The sequence below is a fragment of the Pristiophorus japonicus genome, chromosome 22 (genome assembly GCF_044704955.1).
Source record: "Pristiophorus japonicus isolate sPriJap1 chromosome 22, sPriJap1.hap1, whole genome shotgun sequence".
NCBI classification, from domain to species: Eukaryota; Metazoa; Chordata; class Chondrichthyes; family Pristiophoridae; genus Pristiophorus; species Pristiophorus japonicus.
In genome coordinates, this window is record NC_091998.1 from 65,302,287 (window position 1) to 65,328,378 (window position 26,092).

The 26,092-nt window shown below is 44.5% G+C and overlaps 1 protein-coding gene across 5 annotated transcripts in view; it reads left to right on the plus strand.

Moving 5' to 3' along the window:
- The window catches only part of LOC139235118 (2-oxoglutarate dehydrogenase complex component E1), a 128,459-nt gene that overhangs the window by 43,825 nt on the left and 58,542 nt on the right, over positions 1-26,092 (plus strand). For 2 of the 5 annotated variants that reach the window (XM_070866303.1, XM_070866304.1), the window contains exons 3-5: positions 2,159-2,335; positions 5,638-5,740; positions 24,464-24,508. In XM_070866303.1, coding sequence (XP_070722404.1) covers positions 2,159-2,335; positions 5,638-5,740; positions 24,464-24,508 — 325 coding nt within the window. Of the gene's footprint in view, positions 1-2,158; positions 2,336-5,411; positions 5,512-5,637; positions 5,741-24,463; positions 24,509-26,092 lie in introns of all 5 variants that reach the window. The other 3 variants (XM_070866305.1, XM_070866307.1, XM_070866306.1) reach the window with 3 other exon arrangements.

Sequence of the window (26,092 nt, forward strand, 5' to 3'; positions counted from 1 at the left end):
CCAATGTCTAAATACGCACTTTCTAGTAGGAGGCACCGGGTTGCGGTCAGGAACCCTGACTGATGTAGCTTTTTTTTCTCCCAATCACGGACATTGCACCAATTCCCCAGCCCTCACAGCTGCCCTGGCTGAGATCAGCTCACTGAGCACAGACTGGGAACTCCAGGGTGTCTGTGGCGCAATGCTGTGCTAAATATGCATTAATGCACTTGGCATTTGAGATGCTCCTTTGCATATTAAATGAGCAGCGATTTGTCTCAATTGTCATCTGCTTGGGTTCACCAGCTGGATTTTTGCAACAACTTTTTCACCCAAAGGTAGAGTTGTGTGGCGTGAGTTATGAGGGAAGGTCAGTGAAGCAGTCAATGTAAATGGGTCTGGAAGCAAGCAAAAGTGCTTATTTGATAAATTGCAGGCAAAGTTGCCCCTTATAAAGTGTATTTTTATAAATAATCTGAGTCTTTCAACTCTTGCCCCTTCTGCATGTTCCACCATTGACATCAGCTGACACCCCTACTCGTCCAAACTTGCCCTCCTTGTTGCTTTTCTCTCCAACTTTCAACAGCTTCCTCCTCATCATAGGCAGTCCCTCGGAATCGAGAAAGACTTGCTTCCACTCCCAAAGTGAGTCCTTAGGTGACTGAGCAGTCCAATACGAGAGCCACAGTCCCTATCACAGGTGGGACAGACATTCGTCGAGGGAAGGGGTCGGTGTGGCTGGTTTGCCGCGCGCTCCTTCCGCTGCCTGCGCTTGGCCTCTTCATGTTCTTTGTGTTAAGACTCGAAGAACTCAACGCCCTCGGGTGGTCTTCGGCCAGGGTCTCCCAGGTGTCAGTGGCGATGTCGCACTTTACCAGGGAGGCTTTGAGGGTGTCCTTGTAACGTTTCCTCTGCCCACCTTTGGCTCGTTTACCATGAAGGAGCTCCGCATAAAGCATTTGCTGAGGGAGTCTCGCATCTGGCATGCGAACTATGTGGCCTGCCCAGCGAAGCTGATCGATTGTGGTCAGTGCTTCAATACTGGGGATGTTAGCCTGGACGAGGACACTGATGTTGGTGCGCCTGTCCTCCCAGGGGATCTGCACCTACCTCTTTGACCATTCCTTTTGGTGATTCCTTCGAGCACTGCTCAGCGCCTATTTTGCCTCTGTGATGCAGCTCAGGCTGGTTTCTGTGTTTGAGGCACTGGACAAATCTAATTTGTGGCGATTCCTGAGTACCCTGACTTCAGCAAATGCTTTGCAAAAACATGTAGCTTATATCAATGTTGCTTTAACAATCAGATTACTGCGAGATACTTTCTGAAGTCTACACATTACGCCCTGGTCTTGTTTAATTTCCCCTCCCACCCTCTTCACCATTCTGAAGTTGGAAGGGTGAAGAGCTAACCTGTCTCTGGGTCTTTGCTAGTGTTGTCCAAGGTGCAGAAAGAGCTGGAGGTGATCCTTTACATGAGGCTGACATCTATTGGTTGCTTCAACAACAAAAACTTGTATTTATATAGCGACTTTAACGTAGTAAAATGTCCCAAGGCACTTCACAGGAATGTTTTAAGACAAAACAAATAAATTTGACACCGAGCCACACCAAAAGAAGTTATGGCAGGTGAGCAAAAGCTTTGTCAAAGAGGTCGTTTTTAAGGAACGGCTTAAAGGAGGAAAGAGAGGCGGAGAGGTTTAGGGAGGGAGTTTCAGAGCTTGGAGCCGAGGCAGCTGAAGGCACGGCCACCAATGGTTGATTGATTATAATCCGGGATGCTCAAGAGGGCAGAATTTGAGGAGCGCAGACATCTCGGGGTGGCGGGGTGGGGAGTGGAGGTTGTGGGGCTGGAGGAGATTGCAGAGCTGGGGAGGGGCGAGGCCATGGAAGGATCAGAATTTTGAAATTGAGATGTTGCTCTGCGAGCACAGGGGTGATGGGTGAGCGGGACTTGGTGCGAGTTAGAACACGGGCAGCCAAGTTTTGGATGACCAGGTTTCATTACAAAGGTTAAGCTATGGAACTTGTAGTTATTGGGCCTGAGCCCACATTCCTACCATGCAGTAACAGCTGCAGCTCTGGCGGCACGTCGTATTTCCTGTTGTTTAACTAGGTATTTTTCTCATTTGTTACTCCGTTTAAAGCAGTTGCTAAACCTCAAGTTTTCTCACTTTTGCAGTCTTGGGATGTATTTTTTCGAAATGCCAATGCAGGAGCGCCACCGGGCACTGCTTACCAAAGTCCTCCACCACTGGCTTCTTTATCCAACGCCCAGTCCATGGTAGTCGCACAGCCAAATGTGGACAAGTTAGTGGAGGATCATCTGGCGGTACAGTCACTCATCAGAGCTTACCAGGTAATCAGCTGAATATGAATCAGGGAGACCCTGTGTTGTGTGATCCCAAATATTATAAATAGATTGCTTTACATGTTGTGTGCATGTTTGTCTGAGCTCTTCTCTCATTGTAAATTTATGGGTATGGGCATGCCCATCTGCCATCATAACCAAGCTTATGAACGCTCACCTAATGGCAACAGTGTGAAAGTAGAAGCTCATGTGATCTTCCAAGCACGCTAGCTTGTAATCTTGTCGAAATCTGAAAAGGAATTCAGAACCTTGCCTCTTGGGCTCAGACACCAGCCAAGCTTGGCAAGTATGGATGAATGGGTAGCCAGTCTCCTCTCATTCAACGTGCAAGTCTCCCAACTGATGGGACTGTGACATTCTCCTGCTGTAAGGATCTTATGTAATGTTGTCTCCGTTCCTCGCCTCCTGAAAGCTGGGACTAATGCTGGAATCTGATTCCACTGGCACCTCGTGCAAGTGGCCGTTGTTCATGCGCGTGTACTGGCAGGCTATATAACTATGAAGAACTTGAGCTTGCACTCACCTGATGCCCAGCAGGATTTGTTGAATGATGAGCAAGGCTGGGGAGCCTGACTGACTTTTCCCCCCCCACCCTTCTCTAGCCCAGGAGTCGGCCATTCGGCCCCTCGAGCCTGCTCCGCCATTCAATAAGATCATGCTGGTCTGCTCTTAGCCTCAACTCCATTTCCCTGCCCGCTCCCCATAACCCTTGACTCCCTTATCTTTCAAAATCGGACCCAATTGTATAGCCTGAAATGCTGTCTCAGCCAAGATTAACTTGGCAAAGATAGGAGATTGAGCCTATGTATGTCTGTTCCACCCTGGACTTTGAAATTGGGTTTCTTGCAGGGCACATTTTCAAAGTCCCAAAATACCTTAAATGGAGATCTGGCTAAATAGATTGTGTCTTATTTTAATCTATGTTCTCCTGGTTGCTGATCGATACGTTTCAGTTTTATTTCTTATTGGAAGGCATCCAGTGGGTGACGAGTAATAATTTTATCCTGTAATTAAATGTTCGGTTGCATGCTAATGAAATCTTGGGAGCTTCGCTGTCAAGCTGATAAAATTTCATTTTTCAGCCAAGAACATTTGTCAGCTCATAGAAATTGGATAAAAATAGATTTGAGTGCTGAATTTGCTCACTATCGGCTGTCCTGTAACAACCAGGATCTGAGCAACCGGATTGAGTGTGTGTATTGTGCATTGACAATACTTGCTCGATTTAAACACCACAAACGGTTGGCTGCTTTACTATTGTCACATTGCATTTCATTGCTTAATCCCATTCCACTTGATCGGTGCAGAACTAACCAAGCTGTACCAATGGTACACACCATCTGTCAGAGTTTGTTTTACCTGGCAGTGTTTCCATTTATCTTATAATGAATGCTCCACATTCCAGTTAGATATCATTTAAAGGATCCATGGCGCTCAACCTGCAACACATGCCGCATTGATGTTCCACCGCTAGATGTCGCGTGCACATTCAATATGAACGGTATTAACCGTGGATATAGAAAGTACTAAGATCCATATTGTTGCTATGCCAACTTCCATTCTATTCCCCATTGATTTAAGAACTTAAGAATTAGGAGCGGGAGTAGGCCATTTGGCCCCTCGTGAGATCATGGCTGATCTTCTACCTCAACTCCACTTTCCTGCACTATCCCCATATCCCTTGATTTGCTTAATATCCAAAAATCTATCGATCTCTGTCTTGAATATACTCAAAGACTGAGGCTCCACAGCCCTCTGGGACAGAGAATTCCAAAGATTCACCACCTTCTGAGTGACGAAGTTTCTCCTCATCTCAGTCCTAAATGTCCGACCCCTTATTCTGAGACTGTGACCCCTGGTTCTAGATTCCCCAGCCTGGGGGAAACATCCTCCCTGCATCTACCCTGTCAAGCCCTGTAAGAATTTGAATGCTGGCCTGCAATGAAGTTGGTCTCATTTCATCAACACCATCCCGATCTTGTTTTTAAAAAAAAACCATGAGACATCATGTGGGATGGGGGTTGAATGAAAGTAACTCCTCTTCCTTCAAAAAGGAGAGGGAGAATATGCATGGGAGTCCTTAGTGGATGGATGTCATGGATCCAAGGCATGAGGCCAGAAAGGAGATGCGCACGGTTAGAAGAAACTAGAGAGAAAGCTCTTCAGATTACACTGTCATTGAAGAGTAAATACTGTCGGGAGAAGAGGCAAAAATAGAAACTGTTCATCAATGGTGCCTTGACTGTATTGTTGGGTGTATTCCCATGATCCAACCCTCCACATAAACAGTTGACATATATTTAAAATTCAGAACATGAACTGCCATCATTTCACCGAACAGATCAATTGAGAGATCTTAGAATCGACCATTTGGCCATTTTACTGAAACTTGGCAGATCTGAGCTCTTCTCCGATGCCCCAGAGGGCAAGGCCATGTAGCATTAAGATATGTAGGCCTCATGATGGCAGGTTTAGTTTCTGATCTGTATTGATTTAGTTAATCTCAGTACAGGCAGTGAAATTGCCTCAGCAGCCTAGGGTCTGGAGTGGGGGTGGGGGGGAAGAAAGTGGGTATTGTGGGAGGAAGAGGGGTAGCCATGGTTACTGCTCCTGATTGCCATTCAGCACTGCATGAGTGTAGACATCAGGTGAGGACTGAATCAGGCTTGGCTGCCATTCACTCTGTAGTGGAAGAGCCGAGTGACGCTCGTTGCTCTCACGACCACTTGGGTGAGGTTCGACAGAGCAGCTCGTGCCTGTGGAACTGTAAGCTAACCGGATTCAGCACCTTCAGAAGAGAATGCGAGAGAAAGCTGATCAGGTCTCAGCCATCTGAAGTTCGGACCCTGCCTTTTCTCTCTGATTTTCAAACAGCCCCCTTAATAGATCATTCTAATTCTGATTGAAACTCCAAAAGTGTTAAGTAAAGCGATGTGGCAATCCATGTTGTGATGTAATTGTGGGTATTTGTCGTAATGTGCTAAGTGCCTATTGAGCAGTTCTGTGGTGTACTTTCGCAAATAAAACATGTTTGTTCTTGAATGTTGTTCTTCCTCATCCACAGGTCAGGGGTCATCACATCACAAAACTTGATCCACTTGGCATTAATGTAGTAAATTTTGATGAGTCTCGTAGTGCTTTTCCTGTTGGCCCCTCCAGCCTTGGTGAGATTAATTTTAAGATTAATTATCAATATTTAAGAAAATATGTTAAACTCTCTTTCCCCCCCCCCCCCCCCTTGCCCCTTCTCTTCCACCACCCCCTCTTTTCCGTTCTTTTCTTCTTTCTAGATACGAGGGCATCACGTTGCGCAGCTGGACCCTCTAGGAATTCTGGATGCGGACCTGGAATCGTCCGTACCAGCTAACCTAGTCACTTCCTCAAACGGACTTGGTGAGGGCTCTGAAATGGATGGTCTTCCTTTGTTTGAGCTCCTCTGTCTAGTTTTTGCAACCTAGAGTTTTGGCTTTCAGTGTTGAGCTGTGAAGGCTGCATGTACTTCTGAACACCTCCTGCACCTGTTCTGTATGCTGGCTCTGATTCCAAAACGCTGTCCTATGCAGACTGTACAATGAATGAAGCCAGTGCTTGGGTGGGGCTCTCTAACACGGCAATCTAAGCCCGACCTGTAGCTCTGTCTCCCGTCGGCGCAGTTTGGTCACAGAAATCCAAGATCCCCGACAGCAATTGGAAATAAACTCTCCTCCTGTGCTAGCCAATACTCCTGAAGCCCGTCGCAAGATCTGCTGTCACTCTACCTCACTGCAGCACATTTGCACAATTGGCCATGATGGGTTAAATGTATTTCAGCACTGAGGGTAGATTTAGAGACACTGGAGTTCATCAACCTGCATACACCGATTTCTTAATTTTTTTTTTGTCCCAGCTTTTAGTATTTCTAGTTGGTTTTACTCACATTTGAATTGCAAATGTTAAGAACTGGCTTATCCAAATGTTTTTTTTCCCACATCTAATCTATTTTTGAGATGATTCAGTTGTACAGAGGGCATTTTGTTTTTGCACCTCCAGTTCCCTCCGTTCTGTTAAAGGTGCTGATGCATGCTAGGATCCGGCTGCACAGAGGCTAATGGCCCTTCGGGAGTCTCGCCAAGTGGCTATTCTGCATGTGCGAGCCTGGATGGTGAGTAGGGAGGACCTGACACTAGAGTCTGATTCCATCCTCGACCAAAGTCCGCAGAGGCCATTGGGCAATAGTCAAGAGTATGACCTCTGACCCTCCCTCCCCCCCCCACTCCCTCCTTCCTCAGCTAACTTGGCACAGATTGGGGTTCAGACCTGACACCTTCTTGGTTCTTATGGCTCTGTTTGTCAATGGGTAGAGAAAGTTACCAACTGACCCATATGTGGAGCCGGTGGTTTGGGGGTTATCCTTTGCATGGGTGTGCTCTGTGCAGTTCCTGTAGACCGTGTTCTGCCCACGCGAGCTTGAATATGGCCTGAAGTCAATGCTCGCTGCTGTTGGACTCGTGCCACCTTGATACTCCGTACAGAAGGGATCTTAAACACTTCAAAGGAGCATACAGAAGTAGTTGCCAAAAGACGTCAAAGTATGGCTGTGGTAACAGACGGTGCTTTTCTCAACTTTGCTGCAACACACTCAATCCTGGAATGATTTCATTTTCAATCGTGTTAGTTTGAATCTGCTTACTAATCTGTTGATTGGCCATTAACCCTAGAAGCTTGAGTTTATTTCTGCTGACTCACTTGCTTTGCTTTCTCTCAATGTCACACGGATGCCTTGCCGTGTAAACACATTCCTCAGTCGATTCCTTTTTATGTGCAGTAAGAGGAACAGTCTGTTTAGTGTTTAAGTCCGCTTTTAGGAGCATGCATAGATTTAGAAGGGTCCCTTTGTTTAAATATATATATTTTATATTGTTCGCTTCTCTCATTTTCTTTTAATAATCTGGACCACTGACGTGCTTCGTTTCATAAAGAGGACAAATACAGTTGAAGAATTTGCCACCCAGCAGCTGCTGATGTTGTTCGGTTGGTGAAAAGGGGGTGGGGAGGAGATTTGGTCCTTGCTTGACCTATGGGCAAGTCTGCACTTTGCAACTCAAGCTGGACACTGTAACTATGAATTGCAGTAAAAACAGTGGCTTGTATTCCTGGTTATCCCGTTGAACAATGTGCAGCAATGGAGTTCCACCAGAAGATGTGAAGGAAGAATGTGCTGAAACAGAGTGAACAACAGTGTTGGGCTTCTCTCCCATTCTGCTCCTAACACTTAATTCAAGCAGACTGGGGCCAGTGGAAGAACAATTTTAGTGCAACTTGACCTGCTTCAATTTGACGAGAAAGGCAGCTCTAATCAACTGGTTAAACAGCAGCATTGGCAGAGTTTGGGGAGTGGGTCAGTGGGATGTGATGATGTGTGGGATACCTTTTTTTTTAAAAAAAGTAAAAGAATTGACAAATAGGGAACTGAGTGATGCAGACGCCCTAAAGGCCTTAGCCTTAACTTTGTGTTATTGTTGGCGTGGCTTAACTTTTAAAGCTTGTGATTCATTAATCTTCCTAGGATATAATTAAATCTTGGGGCCTGAAATACAATCTTAGAATGATATAAAGAACGAGGCCAATGGCCCATTGTTCATCTGCTGACTCTTTGAAAGAGCTATCTAATTTGTCCCACTCTTGCTATTCTTTCCCCATAGCCCAGCAATTTTTCCTTTTCAAGCATTGATCCAATTCCCTTTGAAAGTTATTATTAAATCTGCTTCCGCCACACCACCTTTTAGGCAGTACATTCCAGATCATCGCAACTCACTGCATAAAAAAATGTTTCCACATGTCACCTCCAGTTCTTTTGCCAATCACTTTAAATAATCTGTGTCCTCTGGTTACCCGTCACTGGAAACAGTTTCTCCTTGTTTATCAAAACCGTTCAAGATTTTGAACACCTATCAAATCTCTCCTTAACCTTCTCTGGAACCTTGGCGTCCTATTTGACCCCGAGATGAGCTTCCGACCACACATCCTCTCCCATCGCCAAACTGCCTACTTCAACCTCCATAACGTCGTCTGTCTCTGACCCTGTCTCAGCTCATCTGCTGCTCAAACCCTCGTCCATGACTTTCTTGCCTCCAGACTTGACTATTCCAATGCTCTCTTGGCCTCCACCCTCGATAAACTCTGCTGCTCATATCCTAACTTGCACAAGTCCCGTTCATCCATCACTCCTGTGCTCGCTGACCTACATTGGTTCTGGTCTAGCAGCACTTCAATTTTTAAAATTCTCATCCTTGTTTTCAAATCCCTCCCTATCTCTGTAACCTCCTCCAACCATGCAACATTCCAAGATCTCGGCGCTCCTTCAATTCTGTCCTCTTGCTCATCCCCAACTTTAATCACTCTGCATTGCCTTCAACTGCCGAAGCCCTAAGTTCTGGAATTTCTTCCCTAAACACCTCCATCTCTTATATAGAAACATAGAAAATAGGTGCAGGAGCAGGCCATTCAGCCCCTCGAGCCTGCACCACCATTCAATAAGATCATGGCTGATCATTCCCTCATTTCAGTCCTAAATGGTCTACCCCTTATCCTAAGACTGTGCCCCCTGGTTCTGGACTTCCCCAACATCCGGAACATTCTTCCCGCATCTAACCTGTCCAGTGCCGTCTATGATTCCCTCTCATCCTTCTAAACTCCAGTGTATAAAGGCCCAGTTGATCCAATCTCTCCTCATGTCAGTCCCGCCATCCCGGGAATCAGTCTGGTGAACCTTTGCTGCATTCCCTCAATAGTAAGGACGTCCTTCCTCAGATTAGGAGACCAAAACTGAACACAATATTCCAGGGCCCTGTACAACTGCAGTAAGACCTCCCTGCTCCTATACGCAAATCCCGTAGCTATGAAGGCCAACATACCATTTGCTGCCTTCACCACCTGCTGTACCTGCATGCCAACTTTCAATGACTGATGAACCATGACACCCAGGTCTCGTTGCACCTCCCCCTTTCCTAATCTGCCGCCATTCAGATAATAATCTGCCTTCGTGTTTCTGCCCCCAAAGTGGATAACCTCACATTTATCCAGATTATACTGCATCTGCCATGCATTTGCCCACTCGCCTAACCTGTGCAAGTCACCCTGTAGCCTTTTATAGCGTCTTCCTCACAGCTCACACTGCCACCCAGTTTAGTGTCATCTGTAAACTTGGAGATATTACACTCAATTCCTTCATCTAAATCATTGATGTATATTGTAAAGAGCTGGGGTCCCAGCACTGAGTCCTGTGGCACCCCACTAGTCACTGCCTGTCATTCTGAAAAGGACCCGTTTATCCCGACTCTCTGCTTTCTGTCTGCCAACCAGTTCTCTATCCATGTCAGTACATTACCCCAAATACCATGTACTTTGATTTTGCACACCAATCTCTTATGTGGGACCTTGTCAAAAGCCTTTTGAATGTTTAAATAAACCACATCCACTGGTTCTCCCTTGACCACTCTACTAGTTACATCCTCAAAAAATTGCAGAAGATTTGTTAAGAATGATTTCCCTTTCATAAATCCATGCTGACTTGGACCAATCCTGTCACTGCTTTCCAAATGTGCTGCTATTTCATCTTTAATAATTGATTCCAACATTTTTCCCACAACTGATGTCAGGCTAACCGGTCTATAATTACCTGTTTTTTCTCTCCCTTTTTTAAACAGTGGTGTTACGTTAGCTACCCTCCAGTCCATAGGAACTGATCCAGAGTCGATAGACTGTTGGAAAATGATCACCAATGCATCCACTATTTCTAGGGCCACTTCCTTAAGTACTCTGGGATGCAGACTATCAGGCCCCGGGGATTTATCGGCCTTCAATCCCATCAATTTCCCTAACATTTTCCCGCTTTATAATGATATCCTTCAGTTCCTCCTCCTCACTAGACTCTCGGTCTCCTAGTATTTCCGGAACATTATTTGTGTCTTCCTTCGTGAAAACAGAACCAAAGTATTTGTTTAACTGATCTGCCATTTCTTTGTTCCCCATTATAAATTCACCTGCGTCTGACTGCAAGGGACCTACATTTGTTTTCACTAATCTTTTTCTCTTCACATATCTATAGAAGCTTTTGCAGTCGGTTTTTATGTTCCCAGCAAGCTTCCTCTCATACTCTCTTTTCCCCCTCCTAATTAAATCCTTTGTCCTCCTCTGCTGAATTCTAAATTTCTCCCAATCCTCAGGTTTGCTGCTTTTTCTGGCCAATTTATATGCCTCTTCCTTGGATTTAATTTCCCTTGTTAGCCACGGTTGAGCCACCTTCCCCGTTTTATTTTTACTCCAGACAGGGATGTACAATTGTTGAAGTTCATCCATGTGATCTTTAAATGTTTGCCATTGCCTATCCACCGTCAACCCTTTAAGTATCACTCGCCAGTCTATTTTAGCCAATTCACGTCTCATACCATCGAAGTTACCTTTCCCCAAGTTCAGGACCCTAGTCTCTGAATTAACTGTGTCACTCTCCATCTTAATAAAGAATTCTACCATATTATGGTCACTCTTCCCCAAGGGACCTCGTACAACAAGATTGTTAATTAGTCCTTTCTCATTACACATCACGCAGTCTAGGATGGCCAGCCCTCTAGTTGGTTCCTCGACATATTGGTCTAGAAAACCATCCCTAATACACTCCAGGAAATCCTCCTTCACCACATTGCTACCAGTTTGGTTAGCCCAGTCAATATGTAGATTGAAGTCTGTACCTTTATTGCACACATCCCTAATTTCTTGTTTGATGCTGTCCCCATCCTCATTACTCTGTACACAATTCCCACTACCGTTTTCTGCCCTTTGGTATTCCGTAGCTCTACCCATACAGATTCCACATCATCCAAGCTAATGTCCTTCCTTACTATTGCATTAATTTCCTCTTTAACCAGTAACGCCACCCCACCTCCTTTTCCTTTCTGTCTATCCTTCCTAAATGTTGAATACGCCTGGATGTTGAGTTCCCAGCCTTGGTCACCCAGGAGCCATGTCTCCGTGATGCCAATTACATCATATCTGTTAACTGCTATCTGTGCAGTTAATTCATCCACCTAATTCCGAATATTCGCATTGAGGCACAGAGCCTTCAGGCTTGTCTTTTTAACACCCTTTGCCCCTTTAGGATTTTGCTGTAATGTGGCCCTTTTTGCTTTTTGCCTTGGGTTTCTCAGTCTTCCACTTTTACTTTCCTTCCTTCTATCTTTTGCTTCTGCTCCCATTCTACTTCCCTCTCTCTCCCTGCATAGGTTCCCATCCCCCTGCCATATTAGTTTAACCCCTCCCCAGCAGCACTAGCAAGCACTCCCCCTAGGACATTGGTTCCAGTCCTGCCGAGGTGCAGACTGTCCGGTTTGTCCTGGTTTCTCCCCCCTCCCCCCCCAGAACTGGTTCTAATGTCCCAGGAATTTGAATCCCTCCCTTCTGCACCACTCCTCGAGCCACGTATTCATCTGAGCTATCCTGCGATTCCTACTCTGACTAGCACGTGACACTGGTAGCAATCCTGAGATTACTACTTTTGAGGTCCTACTTTTTAATTTAGCTGCTAGCTCCCTAAGTTCGTCTTGTAGGACCTCATCCTGTTTTTTAGCTATATCGTTGGTACCTATATGCACCACGGCAACTGGCTGTTTACCCTCCCCCTTCAAAATGTCCTGCACCCGCTCCGAGACATCCTTGACCCTTGCACCAGGGAGGCAACATACCATCCTGGCGTCTCGGTTGCGGCCGCAGAAACGTCTATCTATTCCCCTTACTATAGAATCCCCTATCACTATAGCTCTCCCACTCTTTTTCCTGCCCTCCTGGTGCAGCAGAGCCATCCACGGTGCCATGGACTTGGCTGCTGCTGCCCTCCCCTGATGAGTCATCCCCCTCAACAGTACCCAAAGCGGTTATCTGTTTTGCAGGGGGATGACCGCAGGGGACCCCTGCACTACCTTCCACTGCTCTTCCTGTTGGTCACCCATCCCCTGTCTGGCTGTGTAACCTTTACCTGTGGTAAGACCAACTCACTAAACGTGCTATTCACTACATCCTCAGCATTGCGCATGATCCAGAGTGAATCCACCCGCAGCTCCAGTGCCGCAATGCGGTCTGTCAGGAGCTGCAGCCGGATACACTTCCCGCACACGTAGCCATCAGGGACACTGGAAGCATCACTGACTTCCCACATAGTATAGGAGGACCATAACACGTGTCCGAGCTCTCCTGCCATGACTTAACCCCTAGATTAACTTAATTTGGCAACAATAATGCTAAAGGTTACTTACTGAAAGAAAAAACTACTCACCAATCACTTACCCCCTTGGCTTTGACGTCACCTTTCAATTTCTTTCTGCTTTTTTGCCTTCTCTCCCAGCTGCATCTGCACCAGCTGGCCTTTATAGGCTGCTCCAATGTCCCCGAACCTCTTGCTGTGATGTCACACTTCATTTTCTTTTCCTCCCAGGTCGGGGTATCAGCACTGGTGGGGAAAACAAGACAAAGCAACACCTCCCGCTCCTACTTGCCCGAACTCTCCCACTTACCAAACTCTTACCGTTGCACTCTGACCTGCTGCTGCACTCCAAGCAAGACTGCACCAAGCCCCCTCTTTTTATGCTGTTCCTGGCTGACTCACCACTGGCCTGTTTAGGGAACCAGTTTTTATTAGCTGTCCAATTAACTAAGCTAGCTTGCTTGTTTGTCTCTGATTAAACCTACAAGATTCCTATCTGTTGAATATTGCCTTTAAGACGCTCCTTAAAACCTATCTCGTGTCCTAATATCTCCTTTACAGCCTTCTGCATTGAACATCGAGTTCAACAATTTCAGACCATAACCTCTGCCCCTAATTCTTCACATGGCAGTTGTTGATGATTCTACCATTCCTATTTACAGCTCTAGACTCACCTTTTTGTTTCTTTATTTATCCCATTACCATCTCCTTTTGCTTTGAACTGTTACACCTTTTGTCATTTAATGATTCCTGCTTTCACAGAACTGTTGTTCCCCTTTTCCTGCCCCTGCACACTATTAAAATCTGTTACATCTCCAACTTTTTCCAGTTCTGACGAAAGGTCATTGACCTGAAACGTTAACTCTGTTTCTCTCTCCACTGATGTTGCCTGACCTGCTGAATATTTCCAGCATGTTCTATTTTTATTCCTGATATCTCCTTATGTGGCTCGGTCACATCTTGTTTGAGAACGATATTGTGCAGCGCCTTGGGACATTTTACTGTGTTAAAGGTGATCTATAAATGCAAGTTGTTGCTCTTGTTACTCCAAGGAGAACTATCCCAGTTTCTCTAGTCTCTTCCCGAAGTATTTCATCCCTGGTACCATTCTAGAAAATCTCCTCTGCACTTTCTCTAAAGAGTGCACTCCTAAAGAGTGGTGCCTGGAATCGGCCACAATACTGGAGCTGGGGTCTAACCGGTATTTTATAAAAGTTTAACATAACCTCCTTGCTTTTGTAGTCTATTCCTCTATTTTTAAAGCCAAGGATCGCATGTTTTTTTTTTAAACAGTCTTCTCAACTTACCTGTCGCCTTCAAAGATTTGTATACATACACCCCAGATCTCTCTGTTCCAGCACCCCCTTTAAAATTGTACCTTTTCGTTTATATTGCCTTTCCTCATTCGTTCTGACACAATTAACTATTTCACACTTCTCTGCGTTAAATTTCATCTGCCATGTATCTGCCCATTTTACAAGTCTCTAAGTCCTCCTGAAGTATTTTCCTATCCTCCTCCGTGTTTGCTACATTTCCAAGTGTCACGTCGTCTGCCATCTTTGAAATTATGCCTTGTACAGCTGTATAGCCAAATCCAGGTCATTAATATGTATCAAAATGAGCTGTGGGCCCAACACTGACCCCTGGGGAACACCACTGCACACTTCCCTCCAGTCTAAAAAAAATAACCATTCAACACTACTCTGCTTTCTGTCCCTTAGCCAGTTTTTCATACACACTGCCGCTGCCCCTTTAATTTCACGGGCTTCAATGTTGCTTACGAATCTATTGTGTGGTAATTTATTAAATGCATTATGAAAGTCCATATACACAACATCAACTGCACTATCTTCATCCACCCCCCTCCGTTACTTCATTAAAAGCATCTCAAACAAGTTAGTCAAACATGATTTGCCTTTTACAAATCTCTCTTGGCTTTCAACTATTTACCCGTATTTTTCCAAGTGCCAATTAATTTTGCCCTGGAATAATGTCTCTGAAGGTTTCCCCACCTCTGACATAATTACTGGGCTTATCCCCGTCTCCTTTTTTGAACAGAGGTGTAATATTTGCAATCCTCCAGTCCTCTGGCACCATTCCCATATCTGAGTAAGATTGTGGGCAGAGCCTCCACAATTTCCACCCTTGCATCCCTCAGCAACCTAGGCTGCATCTCATCTGGACTGGGTCACTTTTCTACTTTGAGTGCTGCCAATAAGTATCTTAATCTATTTATCTATCTTTATCCTATCCAATTTCTCTGCTGCCTCCTTCTTTACTGTGACATTGGCAGCATCCTCTTTATTGAAGACAGATGCAAAGTACTCATTCCGTGCCTCAGCCATCCCCTCTGCTTTGATGAGCGATCTCTTTTTTTTTTGGTCCCTAATTGGGCCCACCCTTCCTTTGACTACCCTTTTACTATTTATATGTTTATAAAAGACTTTTGGGTTCCCACTTATTTTACCCACGAAAATATTCTCACGCTTTATTTGACCCTCTTATTTCCTTTTTCAGTTCTCCTCTGCACTTTTTGTATTCAACTTGGTCCTGAATTATGAACCCAACATTTATCTCAAGGTTTCTGTTCCATTTTAATCTCTATATCTTTGGACGCCCTTCCATAGCCTCCCGTGGCAATGTGTCTAGTCTGTGCCCAAACTATATCCTCTTTGGAAGCCTCACATTGCTTATTTACTGTTTAAGCTGCCAATGTTTGATTCCAATCCACCTGGGCCAGATCAACTCACTGAAATAAGCTCTCCTCCAGTTCACATTTGATTTTTCCTTGTCTATTCTAAAACTAATAATATTGTGATCACTGTTTCCCAAATATTTCCCACTGAAACTTGCCCCACTTGCCCCACCCCAGTACTCCATCCAGCACTGCTTCCTTCCTTATTGGGCTGGAAACACACTAATCAAGAAAGTTCTCGTCTACACGTTTCAGGAATTCCTGCCCCTCTTTGCCCTATTGGGATAATCGAAGTCCCGCATTATCACTACTCTAAAGTTCTTGCATCTTTCTGCAATTTGCCTGTAAATTTATTCCTCTATCTCCTACCCGCACTTTGGTGGCCTATAGTATGCACCCAGTAGCGTAATAGCACCTCTATTGTTCCTTAACTCTAACCAAATAGATTCTGTCTTTGACAGAACCCTCGAGTACATCATCCCTTTCTAGTGTTGTAACAGTATCTTTGATATAATACTGGTAACAATGCACACAAACTCAGTATTTGTGGGGGCCTCCCTAACACTGCAGTTTAAAAAAAAAAAAAAATTGCCATTTGAATTCAAACAAGTAAAAATGTTCACGTGCAATGTTACCGCTAACTTTTTTGGGCGTGCAGCCCACTCAAATGACCGCGCATGCTCAGATTATTCCATTATAACACCGTTGAACGGCTTGCGTGACTCCTGCAGATTGCTGCGCAGCTTAACTAGAACATTGCTCACGTTGATCCTTCCCTGGAAAGTTCTGAGCCCAACAGCAGAAAAGGACAAACGCACTCCCACACCCCAGATCTCTCACTCTTTGTATCTTTAGTGATACTTCAACTCCATTTGCTATTGTAAGCAAATAATCTTCAACCAAAAGTAAATGGCAGGAGGAGAGCAACATTTATTTTCTGTTCTTTTGAAGAGATGTTAAACCGAGGCGCGCTCTGCCTGTTCAGATAGACTTTGTCGAACACAAGTCACTATTTCAAGAGTGCTCAGTATTTTATCCTCCATCAACATCACATAAATAGAATAACAGCAATTCATCTCCCTACTGTTTGTAGGGTCTTGCCTTGTGCAAAATGGTTGGCATGCTTGCCTACATAATAGTGACTGCACTTCAAAAGTGATTCATTGTATTGCAGCATTTGGAGACATTTCTGAGGAATGTGATAAGGCATAGAAACATAGACATAGAAACATAGAAAATAGGTGCAGGAGTAGGCCATTCGGCCCTTCTAGCCTGCACCGCCATTCAATGAGTTCATGGCTGAACATTCAACTTCAGTACCCCATTCCTGCTTTCTCGCCATACCCCTTGATCCCCCTAGCAGTAAGGACCTCATCTAACTCCTTTTTGAATATATTTAGTGAATTGGCCTCAACAACTTTCTGTGGTAGAGAATTCCACAGTTTCACCACTCTCTGGGTGAAGAAGTTCCTCCGCATCTCGGTCCTAAATGGCTTGCCCCTTATCCTTAGACTGTGACCCCTGGTTCTGGACTTCCCCAACATTGGGAACATTCTTCCTGCATCTAACCTGTCTAACCCTGTCAGAATTTTATATGTTTCTATGAGGTCCCCTCTCATTCTTCTGAACTCCAGTGAATACAAGCCCAGTTGATCCAGTCTTTCTTGATAGGTCAGTCCCGCCATCCCGGGAATCAGTCTGGTGAACCTTCGCTGCACTCCCTCAATAGCAAGAATGTCCTTCCTCAGGTTAGGAGACCAAAACTGTACACAATACTCCAGGTGTGGCCTCACCAATGCCCTGTACAACTGTAGCAACACCTCCCTGCCCCTGTACTCAAATCCCCTTGCTATGAAGGCCAACATGCCATTTGCTTTCTTAACCGCCTGCTGCACCTGCATGCCAACCTTCAATGACTGATGTACCATGACACCCAGGTCTCTTTGCATCTCCCCTTTTCCTAATCTGTCACCATTCAGATAATAGTCTGTCTCTCTGTTTTTACCACCAAAGTGGATAACCTCACATTTATCCACATTATACTTCATCTGCCATGCATTTGCCCACTCACCTAACCTATCCAAGTCACTCTGCAGCCTCATAGCATCCTCCTTGCAGCTCACACTGCCACCCAACTTAGTGTCATCCGCAAATTTGGAGATACTACATTTAATCCCCTCATCTAAATCATTAATGTACAGTGTAAACAGCTGGGGCCCCAGCACAGAACCTTGCGGTACCCCACTAGTCACTGCCTGCCATTCTGAAAAGTACCCATTTACTCCTACTCTTTGCTTCCTGTCTGACAACCAGTTCTCAATCCATGTCAGTACACTACCCCCAATCCCATGTGCTCTAACTTTGCACATCAATCTCTTGTGTGGGACCTTGTCGAACGCCTTCTGAAAGTCCAAATATACCACATCAACTGGTTCTCCCTTATCCACTCTACTGGAAACATCCTCAAAAAATTCCAGAAGATTTGTCAAGCATGATTTCCCTTTCACAAATCCATGCTGACTTGGACCTATCATGTCACCTCTTTCCAAATGCACTGCTATGACATCCTTAATAATTGATTCCATCATTTTACCCACTACCGATGTCAGGCTGACCGGTCTATAATTCCCTGTTTTCTCTCTCCCTCCTTTTTAAAAAGTGGGGTTACATTGGCTACCCTCCACTCCATAGGAACTGATCCAGAGTCAATGGAATGTTGGAAAATGACTGTCAACGCATCCACTATTTCCAAGGCCACCTCCTTAAGTACTCTGGGATGCAGTCCATCAGGCCCTGGGGATTTATCGGCCTTCAATCCCATCAATTTCCCCAACACAATTTCCCGGCTAATAAGGATTTCCCTCAGTTCCTCCTCCTTACTAGACCCCCCGACCCGTTTTATAACCGGAAGGTTGTTCGTGTCCTCCTTCGTGAATACCGAACCAAAGTACTTGTTCAATTGGTCCGCCATTTCTTTGTTCCCCGTTATGACTTCCCCTGATTCTGACTGCAGGGGACCTACGTTTGTCTTTACTAACCTTTTTCTCTTTACATATCTATAGAAACTTTTGCAATCCGTCTTAATGTTCCCTGCAAGCTTCTTCTCGTACTCCATTTTCCCTGCCCTAATCAAACCCTTTGTCCTCCTCTGCTGAGTTCTAAATTTCTCCCAGTCCCCAGGTTCGCTGCTATTTCTGGCCAATTTGTATGCCACTTCCTTGGCTTTAATACTATCCCTGATTTCCCTAGATAGCCACGGTTGAGCCACCTTCCCTTTTTTATTTCTATGCCAGACAGGAATGTACAATTGTTGTAGTTCATCCATGCGGTCTCTAAATGTCTGCCATTGCCCATCCACAGTCAACCCCTTAAGTATCAATGCAGTTGTCTTATTGCTTTTATTTCAAGTTTCATGTAATGAATTAGTCATCAATCATAAAGTGCCCTGTGTAGCCTTTGGCACAGCAGAGATAATGTGCCGTCGCAGTAAACTGCTGCCCTTTCCAGAAGTAAAGGTTAGTGTGACGTTGCTCGTTTTGCACTCACAGTAGCATTGGTCGGGGATAAATATTTGGGCCTAATGCCAGTTCCACCCCTTGTGGGTGTCCAACATGTTCCAAATCTGTTGTATTTAAGTGTAGGCTGTGACCTTGGCTTACAATCCACTATCTGAATCTGCGTTTGGGTTTTTGAGACACAAGAATGCATAACATGAAAAACTGCTGATTAGCTCTTATCACAGATTTCCAAACACAAGCCACTTTTTTTTCTTCTAGCTGCTGCTTTTATACTGGTGCTTTACAGCATATTTGGCAACTTTTGAAATGAGATGGCTCTCAATGCATTCGATTCGAAACTGAGGCTGGTGATCTCAAATAACCTTTGTTTAAAAAAAAATCCTCTTTTCAAAACCGTGGGGGATGTTTTGACACGACACTTCTGTCACTCAGGCCCACTGTTGTTTGGTGAAATGTGAACTGGCGCCTCCACTAACTCCATGACAATACACCAACACTCACTCCTTGTGTCTTCCACATTGTATTTTCACCTCTCATCATCATAGGCAGTTCCTCGGAATCGACGCAGACTTGCTTCCATTTTTAAAATGAGTCCCTAGGTGGCCAAACAGTCCAATACGAAAACCACAGTCTCTGTCACAGGTGGGACAGATAGTCGTTGAGTTTAGGGGAGGGTGGGACTGGTTTGCCGCACGCTCTTTCTGCTGCCTGCGCTTGGTTTCTGCATGCTCTCGGCGACGAGACTCGAGGTGCTCAGCGCCCTCCCGGATGTACTTCCTCCACTTAGGGTGGTCTTTGGCCAGGGACTCCCAGGTGTCGGTGGGGATGTTGCACTTTATCAGGGAGGCTTTGAGGGTGTCCTTGTAACGTTTCCTCTGCCCACTTTTAGGTTAGGTAGATGTTACTTTATCCTTGTGATGTGGTAGAATGATAGAATAGTACAGCACAGAAGGAGGCCATTCGGCCCATCGTGCCTGTTTTTTCGAAGAGCAATCCTGCTCTTTCCCATAACCCTGCAATTTTTTTTCTCCAAATGTTTATCCAATTCCTGCTTGAATGCTACTATTGAATCTGTATCCACCACCCTATCAGGCAGCGCATTCCAAATCCGAACCACTCGTTGCATAAAGATTTTCCTTGTGTTGTCTCTGGTTCTTTTGCCAATCACCTTAAATCTGTGCCCTCTGGTTATCGACCCTTCAGCCATTGGAAACAGTTTCCCTTTATTTACTCCATCTAAATCCTTTATGATTTTAAACACCTCGATCAAGTGTATCAGGGTTAGCAATGTGCACAATATGTGATCTCTGATGTAACTGTATACATCAATCACTGCTTTAAATCTCCCTGTGACCTGTTTCATGAGCAAGGCCCATCCACTACAAAAAAAACAACTGAAGCCTATAACTGCTAAACTGTGTATATGAGGAGGTGGGGTGATGCCTTTATGATGACAGTAAATATTCAATTCTGTAGTGAGAGCAAGATCCAATTCGTACCATTCCAATGTTTAGCATTTTTATAATCTCTTCTTTGCCCCTCCCCGCCCAAAAAGCAGAGGCTGGGACTTGGAGCTTTGGGGTAATTTGGAGCGCAGGGCCTGGGAGCTTGAATTACACGGCCAGGGAGGCACTGAATTGTTTGAGCAAGCGGACCCTGCCCTCTTATTTAGCACAATCTGTGATTAAAGGAAAGCATTTCTGAATTTGACTGCACAGAGCTGTCAACAAATTAACAAGGGAGTTATCCTGTTGACCTAAAATTGCAGTGCCTTATTTTTGGGGATTAATCCTAACTGCATGTACTTGCTCTGACCCCGAGTCTGAATTAAAACTACATGTTTTTACTGCAAAGAATGAAAACACCTCTTCAACTCTTGATACCAAGTTTTAACTAGACAGGATGAACCTGGTGGTTGAGATTTTCAGAATAATGAATTCTGATCAGTGTTGGTGTTTACAGTGGTTGCTAATTCCAGTACCATCCGCCATGTCCTGTTTAATGGGAAGAAATTTTATTTCTTCTTGGCGAACTGTTGTGTCTCCTGAACTCTGGCATTCAGTCCCACGGGCACCAGCAGCCTCCACTACCAAGTGGCCATTCTTCACATATAAGTGCAGAATAGCAGTGGGGCCTTTTCATTCATGAGAAGCAGCACACCCAAGCTGAATCCTGCTCTGTCTAGATGTACACACAGGCATTCTTTCTAGTTGGGGGTTGGGTGAAGGGAGAAGAGGTGGTCCTGAGATAGACAGCAGGAGTGGAAGCTCTGGTTGACCTTCTGGGCACCATTCTTAAGGCTGCATCTTCGACAGCCCCTCCCAAATCCGCGATCTTTACCACCGAGAAGGACAAGGGCTCATGGGAACACCATCACCTCCACGTTACACACCATCCCGACTTGGAAATATATCGCCTTTCATTTATCATCGCTGCGTCAGAATCCTGGAACTCCCTCCCTAACACCACTGTGGGAGCACCTTCACCACACGGACTGCAGTGGTTCACCACCACCTTCTCAAGGGGCAAATAGGGATGGGCAATAAGTGCTGGTCTTACCAGTGACGCTCACATCCCAGGAACAAATTTTAAAAAGTGGTGTTGCCCAATAGATGAAGGGTAAGAGTATACTACCTACTTGCAACGTACCTATGAAATTATAAGCTCCATTTGCTGTCTTTGGAGAAGGTTGGATGATTTGGAAAGTCTCTAACTTTTTATTTTCTCTAGAGAAATATTTAAATACTTTCTGGGGGATAGGTTGTTTCACAAAGATTCAATGTGATTGTGTTTTCTGAACTGTATAATCTCAATTCATTTGTCTTCTGTTTAGTTGTTCACTAAATTGCTGAAATAATTGAGGAGCAAAACATCTGCTTCAGCAAAATAGCTAATGTTCTTTATCCGCACAGTGTTTTTTTTTGTACTTGTGTCAAAATATCTTCTCCAAAACAACCGCTGACTCTCTTCCACACACAGCTCTATTGTCGCTCCCGTACATTAACATCTTGTCACTTTTTTATATTGAGGAATCACTCGCTGCATTTCATCTCCGCAAATAAGAAAGTTGAGATTAAACAATGCTCCTGCCTTTGGCTGTATCCTCTAATGGTTCAGTATTGGCCCTAACTTTCGACTTTGCTTGTGTGTTCATGGATAGATGAGTTCCATTCTTCACTTCGGATAGCTGCGTACTTGCCCTCACTGTCAGGAGTTGCATCCCATATCCTGCTAAACTCAGATTAGGAATTCACAGTGAGTGGTTGCCAGTTCGTGTCATTTGTTCATGACTTAGTGATTTCTGCAGTTTTAATGTATCTGATTCACTGGGACAGGGAGAGAAAGATACAAGGACTTCCTGCTTCCCATGTTCATTGTGATAACCCACCTGATCTCATGGGGAGGGGGGAAAACTGATCCAACATTGCTTGTTCAAGACTTGTTTGTTGCTTTGGAAGGTATGATTATCAGATACACAGGTAGATAACCGTTCACACGCTGCGATATAACTCCATCCTCATCACTTCCGAATGTGCTGCAGTGACGCTATCTACCACTTTTCTTGGCTGCTCTATGAAAGTTATTTCCTTGTTCCCGCTGTAAGCCATTTCTACATTTGACATTTGTGGGACACTGCTTCACTGCTCTAGGGGCAACTGGTTGGCTGCCTGACCGTTGCCGTACGGAGAGCTCCCATCGCGTGGACTCGTAGAGATAGAATTGGATTGGATTTTCTTTTTTTTTTGATGCATGTAATCTCCTTCCATATAGAATGCAATGTAATTGTAAATGCTGCATTTTTATTTATTCTGTATGTTTATTACTTAATCCTTTGGGATCTTGATAAAATGTCTGAGAAAAACTAACTCGTTCCAGGTAGTAAAAGATTGTTGCATGTCCTGGTGAACAATGGTTGTCAACCGTAACAACCAAATATAACATTTGAATAATTTCCAAACCCTCACAAGCGAGGGCTGTTTATAAATTAGACTGCCATCTTGCAACTGTGTAAAGATGTCAATAAGCCAAAGGGTATGCAGAGCTACAATTGTAAAATTTCTTTCAAAATTTGCCTCGATCTCCGAATGGCTATTCTCTTGGTGGCCCGTGGAGTTGGGCTAATTGTTTTCCTCTGCCCGTTAGTTGAGCTGCTAATGTGTCCTCTTCCAAAATTCTGCTTCTGCCACAATGCCGTGTTGACTTTGCCAGGTAAAGAGTGAATGGCGGTAATGGTGGAACATTACATTCATTCTGTGTGGGCTGGTCTGCAAAACTTAAAAATCTCTGGAGGCTAATGTGTTTGAAGGGAGATGCTGCATATGGCCTGTTGTTTGGCTGTATACAGGCTGCGTGCTGCTGATTTGGATACTAATCTGTGACTGCATGAACAGAGGAGCTGGTTTTCATCCACGTACTTTATGCACCAATACCGCCACCCTGCAAAGTAGCCTCATATTTTAGAATGCATGGACAATTGAACACCACTTTCATTTCATTTCATTTTAATTTTGTGCTGCATGATTAATGCTATGTTGTGATGCAGTTGTTAAGGACCCATACAGGGATCAGCATCTGAATCTTACTGAAAGTGTTCATGACCCTGTGTTACTCATGAGATTTTGTTGAGATTTAGAAATTGGAATTTGTTAAAATTTAATTCTGTTCTCTTCTTTTCCCCCCCACCCCACCTGCCCAAGCACGATCAACACCATCCTCACTTTAGAGAGCAAGGTTCTGGTGCGTTTATCAGAATAGATGCTTGAGCACATGTACTGTGGGCCCAGCCCAAGACATTGGTGGCCACTTTCTAAGGGTCCTATGTGACCGTGCTTGATACATGGAACCTGGCCCATCAGGGTTTACCGTACAGTACCTAGGGGTTTCGGGCCTTTTTATTTCTAAAATTAACATTTAAATTTTAAAAGAACGAGCAGTTCATTTTCTTGCGCAAAGGAGGTGGATTACAGAGAGCGATGGTGTCCTTTTTGATTAGTTTGGTTGTTGAACTTTATTGAGTGATCCAATGTCGCTGGGCACTCACTATTCCAAGGTTTCTAATGTGAATGCTTTAAGCACAGCATTGGCAGCAAATCGGAAGTGTTCTTGGCAACATTCTTTGCCATTACAGCCACTCCCTCCCCACCGCCAATCTCTCAAAGCTGCACGATCGCGCAGCCATTTGACAGTCCCGCGCAGCAATATAGAATGTGGGCCGCGCAGCCCGTTAAAGGGGCTATTCACCAAAAAAGAATTAGGGGGAACATTGCTCCCCACTATTTCACACACACATGTGCGTTTGAAGCCATGGTATCCCTTTTTTTTAACCAAAGTTCCACACTAGCTAAATTTCAGAATTGCCAGCCCCCGGATAGGTTATGCTGGAGCAGCACATGGGAGTTTTAAAAGTTGCAACTTTTATTTTATCTTTATTTTCAAGAAAGCAACTCTTTCAGTATTTTGCTATTGATCCATTGGTTTGTTTACATTGCATCAGCAGTCACGAAACCACGACTAATTTAATTTGTCTTGCATTGCAAAGGGCTTAATTGCAATTATTCAAATAATTCTTGATCTTTTGCTTGTGACACTTTTTTTTATATACAGTTTTTTTTTTAAACTAACTGTTTTGCTCGCTGTTCTGTTTTGTCTGTTTCTTGCACTCTTACCCATAGACATCGCAGTCTGCAAGGAGCGTCTGAAAAAGTTGACGGTAGGAGGTAGGCAGATGCTGGTGGTCTTGATGCTCAGCCAGTTTTTGTTGTTTTTCAGCTTTCTGAATCATTTTTTGAGTGAGATTGCCGGGGGCGGGGGTGGGTGGGGGGGGTGTTAAAATCAGCAGCCGCGTCAAAGGGCTCATTGTGGGCTGGATGCGGGTTTAAATATACTCGAATCTGATTTCAAAATTGATGTCATGTTGAGGACCAAAGCTCGAGGTTACTTCGAAAACTGCCGGCAACTTGCTGAGGTCTTTGCCACTCCATACTTTGTGGAGCTGCAGATTACAGCGGAGCACTGAAGTTGTCACTTTAAAAGCTCTTAACTTGTTTCAAATGGAGACAAATCCTAGTTTCCACTCACAGGAGAAGGGGCAGGATTAAACAAAACCACCCAAAATGCTGAAAATCAAGGGAAATCTGTGGGAGCATTTTTTATTCAGAAAAATTTATATTTTTTTCTGTCCAATCCTTACCTCCATGGTCCTTGTCTGTTTAGTTTCCTTACTGCTCGTCAAATTTTATATAGTAACGTTCATTCTCTGTATAATTATAAATATCAACTGCGTCTTCTGGACACTCCCACTGATCTGAATGGGATTGTCTTCAGACATTAACTGGAATGCATGTTAAAGAATTACCCACTCCGCTCCGCACTAACCGGGAGCCGCGTCACTGGTATATTGAGACCTATATGTCACGGTCCAGCTATCACAGTCTAATGTCAATTCCTGTAGCATGTGCCATCTGCGAGTCACCATATCTGCAGCTTCCCACAAACAAGTTAGGGACACCCCCCCCCCCCCCCCCCCACGATATGTTCTGTTATTACAGGGTTTAATGTTCTTATCCTTGTAAAAGTGTCCAGCTTCTGAGTTACTCTCTGCAATGCCTTGGAAGGTTCACTGGTATTGAGTTCCAAGTTTTGAAACTCTTGTTACGCACAAACTGATTGATTAAAATTTCTCTGCAACAAAGCAAATACTTAGTTCTCCCATCCATTCCCTGCGGTGTGCCTCACGTTTCTCCCAGACTTGTCATATTCTCAGACTGCTCTGAGGAATGACACGGGAGAACCACAAGAATGTTATAAAAATGAAAACTATGTATTTTTTTCAGTATATACAATGCAAAGTATCCCGAGTGTTCCCCGATTTAAATAAATTGCAATCTAACTTTGTGAAATTCTGGCTCTACAGCTGAAATCTTAGGTGAATTGTGCTGACCCCTCTTCTCATATAGTTAGTTCCACTGGGTAATGTCACGAGGAAAGGGGTTGATACGCACAGCATTCCCGAGGCTGCACCTCATGACATCAGTGGTGCAGAACAATGAGTGCCACAGCAATGGGCAGAGTTACTGGAACTTGTAGTAAAGGGAAAGTGTTTCAATGAAAGGCGAATTCTTTGTCCCTTACGGCCCCAAAATAATCAAAAAGCAAAATACTGTGGATGCCATATTTCTGAAATACAAAGGGAAAATACTGGCTATACCCAGCAGGTCAGAAACAGAGTTAACGTTTCAGCTCGATGACCTTGCATGAGAACCGTTCTGACGAGAGGTCATCGACCTGAAACATTAACTCCA